We start from the raw sequence: 5,411 nt of genomic DNA on the forward strand, positions 1-5,411 counted from the left end.
TCGATAATGTTTGTTCGCATTCATTAACTGAAATAACTCTGTTACAATTTAGTTTAATCAATCGTTGAAATTGTTCATATTTTTCATGACTTTCATTAATCGAATATGAATTACTAGAATTATAAAAACAAAATCTCTCAATGTCTTCATATATTAGTTCTTATTATACATAAGCAGAAAAACAAAGACAAAAACATAAAAAAATTTAAAGAATTTTATACAAACAACGTTTTTACAAGTTTTACGTATTGTATGTTATATGATAAACGTAACAACAGTCTTATTTTATTTATAGAAAGACGAGTGATTAACGAGTGATTCAGTGATTAATGAGTAATACGTTAATCACTGAATTTATGTATTAATTGTTGTCTAGGTACCAACAATTATGTCATAAGGACACAAGTATAGAATTAAATTACAATTTCGAAAAAAATTATATTTGTCTTTATCATGTTTGACTTTTTTTCAAAAATTCTATTGTATATTTGCTAAATCATACTTGTTGTTGAGGATTTCCTTGCATAGCTAAATGATGGGGTGACTTTTTATTAACAGCCATTTGTTGCTGCTGCTGTTGCTGTTGTTGCTGATGTTGCTGTTGAGGCGACGAAGGTTGATGCTGAGGGCTATAGACTTGATATGTAACATTTCCTGGCGCAGTATTGTTGGCATAGCCTGCGTATCCGCTGTATTGCATTTGTTGTTGTGGCTGTTGTGTTTGTTGTTTTTGTTCATTTTCACTCGCACCTTTGCTTACTAAAGATGCTCTATATGCCGCGAGAGCCTTCAAATATTCCTTCTTAGCTGCCTCGGTTTTCTTTTTGTAATACTATGTGAAAATTTATACTTTAACTCAACAACGATGGTATTAAAATTAAAAGAAATAATTAGCTAAAGACGCTTGATATTAAAATTTAGAGTAAAAAGGAAAAGTGGGCTATGAGAGTCAAATACAGTTATTTGTGTGTAAGTTGACGCTATCTAATATTCAATTAACCCTCCGTAGTCAAACCGAGTCAATTTGACCCGAGCCTCAACTTTGCTCGTAAATATCTTGCGCGTAACTTAAAAATTTGCGGGCATGACGCCCTCTAGCTGTAGTTAAAAAAAAAAACAAAAAAAAATCGCGAATTTTTTTTATATGTTAAAAATTCCTGAGGCCCTTCTTTTTTTATAGCAATCAATTTAGCAATATCGCAAGTGCATTCGAGAATTTTTTCAACACGATCGGTGGATAAATGGTCAAATGGCGAACGGTCAAAGTTCGTCTCGGGTCAAAATGACCCAGAGTGACTTCCTTGTTTGAAAAAAATAGGTGTGACTACGGAGGGTTAATAATTTAATATAAACTATAAATCGTACGTTTCGGTTTTACTTTGAGTCATCTTCAGCGACGCAGTGATAGACAAATTCACTCGTTATCGAGATCTCAACATCTCGAGTACTCCGAGGAGTACTCGCAACTCGCAACCCGTCGCGTCGCGTTTAAAAAAGTCACGGTCGGTCTCGCTCCGCGTATACTTGGCACGAGACACTACCGTGTCTCTTGATAATCTCAAGTTTTCCGAAAAGTATAGGGGAGACCGGGGCGAATTCAGCCCTGGGGCGGAGTCGTTTTTGCAATTATCTCGAAATCTGTATGTTGTGTGAACTCGCCATTAATACTGTAAGCGTGTAAGCGCGATTTATGGTGCCCACGTGACCAACCGAGTTTAGTGAGATTACGCGTCATGTTGTGATTCTTATCGAAGCAAACGTGTTTTCGCAGGTCGAAAGTTTGTAATATCTTAAGTATTATTGTCTCTCCGAATCTCAAAGTAAGTGATTCTAAAGAGTAATGCATGCTGAACACGAATCCAGTGCAGTTTTTTTATTTTCATTGATTTCTATTATTTTATAAGCGACCAAACCTAAAACTTGTGTTCGGGGCGAAGTCGTTTCCAAGCCAAAACGAAGTCAAGAAAGCTAAATAATATATGCTGCGTATGCTCGGAGATAATAGAAAACAGAGCCAATGAAAAACAGTGCATTTCGTGCAGGCGTAAGGCACACAACGAGTGCGGGCGCTCGTCAGACTCTGTTTTTACATGCTTTAACTGTTAGCGAAAAAGAAAATTGATTTTCTTAAAATTATTTTCCGCTTTCCATTTTCTACTAAAAAACAATGAATAAAGTGTATTCTATTATTTGTTATGATCAAAATTATGTATCTTTATTTAAAATCCAGTCCGAGAATAAAGACACGACTGCGCCCCGGAAATTTTGACTTTTCAATTTTTGCACCTTTGTCGTTTTTACTCTATACCAGTTGAACAAAGCGACGTAGACCAAAAATGCCTATATAAATTTTGTAGCCAAGGGTTCACTCTTTACAATGGTATACTATATTTCACTAAAATGATTTATTTTGTTGTTAAAAATCGGCACCGAAAAAAAGGGTCGACTTCGCCCCGGTCTCCCCTAGTTTGGGGAGTATTTAAAAGTTAAAGGTACAAAAAAAATGTAAACTTAAAGAGGAAAAGCTAGAAAAATTTAATAAAAATTGAGACTAACCGGCAAAAAAATATGAAATTTATTCACCAAATCAAGTTCAGAGAACATGAGATTGACAAACTGTTTCCGTTGTCTTTTTCACAGCTTCAGTTACTCACTTTATATTTTTCGGAGAGCTTGATATTATTTAATTTATCTATCACCGCGTCGCTAAAGATGGCTCAAAGTATATCCAAAACGATTTATAGTTTGTATTAAATTATTAATTGAATATTACATAGCATCAACTTACATACAAATAACCGCGTTTGGCTCTTATTAGACAACTTTCTTTTTCTCTTTTTAATATTAGTATTATATAATAATTATATAAAATTATATAATAAAATCTATAATTATATTAAGCAGCATTTGTGTGTCACAATTATACTTGAAACGATACTCGTTATAGATAATCATCGAACAAATAATAGAAATACATAAGATTATTAAGATTTTAAATACTTACATTTTTATGTTCAATGTCTAATGCATCCCACATTGACGCAACGATTTTAGATACTTCGCCGAAGCTGGCATTTGGATGTTTTCCCTTAATTACTGCCTGAGTGTCTCTGAAGAAAAGGGCGTATGCTGACACAGGTCTGAAAATCAGTAACCAGCATTATATCATAAATTTTAGATAAATGATAACGTTTAAAGAGATTAAAATTTTTAGTAATATATTATTAGTGTTTACATTAGTATTGCAATTATTATAATTCAAGAAAATATCCTAAATATTAAAAAAAATGACAACTAGTTTGTATCGTAATCACCTAAATTCGACAGCACCTCAAAAAAAATATGACAGATTTTTAAGTTATCGTTTCTGTAATGCACTTAATTACTTTCCCTTTTTTAAAAATAAACCTTAGTAACTTCATTATTTTGATGGAAATATCGATATGTTTCATTTCTCTAATTAAATAGATATCAGCATAGTGCTTTCCCTCTCTCCATTCCGTTTTTATCTGTTTTCCTTTTTCTATTCTGTTGTATTTTGCTACGACGAGTCACTTCTATAGAGGTAGATAATAGATCATAATATATTATTACAGTAGGGCGATAGGTAGGCGACAAAGAGGCAAGTTAGGAAAATAGTCACAAATACACTCAGTCCCAAAAAAGTGGTACACTAAAAATGTTTGTGAGAAAAATTTACCATAAATAATTATAACTTGGTAAATAGTGAAGATAAAAATATTTTTTTAAATGTAAAATAAAGCGCCAAATGTCCGCTTTAAGAATATTTAAATGGCAATAATGCTCGGCCATTTTAATCAAAATAGCGGATGAAAAAGTGAGAGAATGCAAAATTGATAATCAAAGCTCCTAGTTTGCGACGGTGCGTGCACGACGTGAATCGGGTATCGCAGCCCAATGGGACAAAATGCATATGAAAGTATAGAGTGTTATCTTCAAAATGCTTCTTTATCGAGCTTGATGCGATAATTATTCGCTGAGTTATGGAATAACTCAGCAATGGGACAATTATCGCATCGAGCTTAGTAAAGAAACATTTTCAAGATAACACTATATACTTTCATGTGCATTTTGTCCCATTGGGCTGCAATACCTGATTCACGCCGTGCATCGTCGCAAACTCGGACCTTTATTTATCAACTTTGCATGCTCTCCCTGCTTTGTCATTCGCCATTTTGAAAATATTGTCGCGCACAATTTCAATTTAAATTTCGACAAATAGGGTTTCAAAGGTTTCACATTATTTTTGAAAATTCATGCTAGGATATTTTAGGTGCCGAGATATTCAATTTTGAATTTGCAACAAGGTCGATTCAGCAAGGCCTAAAAAACTAGGAGAACCTGCGGTTCGTTTGGTTCTTTCATAATTTCAATAGCTGCATTCATTATTCTCCATACAATAATTTGCATAACCTGCACCATATTCTCTATTCAATGATTTACATCATTTTTAAGGCCAGGAAAGTAAAGACAAAATTCGATTCAAGCTCTTCATTTTTCGCAATCAATATTACGAAATAAAGATGATTGCGTTTTAAGATGTCACTGTCATTAGCTCAAATTATGATTGTCAATGGAAGTTTTTAATTGATCCTCTATGAGATTACAATTCTCATTCACCTCCACACTTAACCCTATTAAACTTTTTGGACCAACGGCTTAACGTCTCTTCTGAAAGACGGAGCTCAGTTTTCTCCGCATGGGAGTCAATTTCTCGCGCGAGGGGCGCAGTTTTCGGAATATTAAAATTCCATGTTTATGTGTTCAAGTGGACTCGAATGTGGTTCCTCAGATTACGAATTTGGCGCTCTATCACTAGACCACACTGCCGCCCCAAATTATGGTTGTAATTCTTCCCAAAAATAAACCGCATGAAGTTTTACTAGTCAGAATTACATCTCATTGTGTGCGCGCGCACGTGTATGTGTGTGTGTATATGTGTGTGTACCACAAGAATAAGGATCCTGTGGTTCGTCAGCTCCATAGTGTTTCAAGAATCCAAACTCTCCTTGTAGTGTGTGTGTATACCATAAGGACCCCGTGGTTCATCAGCTCCACAGAATTTCAAAACTCCAAACTCTTCTTGTGGTGTGTGTATGTGTATGTGTTTGTATATCACAAGGATAAGGACTCCGTAATTCGTCGGCTCTCGATATTTCAAGACTTCAAACGTCCAAACCCTCCTTGTTGTGTGTGTGCGCGCGTACGCGCACATACACGCACGCACACACACACACACAACACACCACAAGGAGTGTTTGAAGTTTTGAAATACTGTGGAGCTGACAAACCACGGGGTCCTTATCCTTGTAGTACACTCACATACGCACGCACGCACGCGCGCACACACACACACACACACACACACACACACACACACACACACACAC

The 5,411-nt window shown here is 35.2% G+C and overlaps 1 protein-coding gene across 1 annotated transcript in view; it reads right to left on the reverse strand.

Moving 5' to 3' along the window:
* LOC112461675 (alpha-protein kinase 1-like) overlaps positions 1 to 5,411 on the reverse strand; it is a 68,669-nt gene that overhangs the window by 2,526 nt on the left and 60,732 nt on the right. The window contains exons 6-7 of the mRNA XM_025027010.1: positions 3,005 to 3,140; positions 503 to 832 (exon numbers count right to left, since the gene is read on the reverse strand). Of these exons, the coding sequence (XP_024882778.1) occupies positions 503 to 832; positions 3,005 to 3,140 (466 nt within the window). The remainder of the gene's footprint in view (positions 1 to 502; positions 833 to 3,004; positions 3,141 to 5,411) is intronic.

Source organism: Temnothorax curvispinosus, unplaced genomic scaffold (assembly GCF_003070985.1).
Source record: "Temnothorax curvispinosus isolate PA1 unplaced genomic scaffold, ASM307098v1 QBEX01011576.1, whole genome shotgun sequence".
NCBI lineage: Eukaryota > Metazoa > Arthropoda > Insecta > Hymenoptera > Formicidae > Temnothorax > Temnothorax curvispinosus.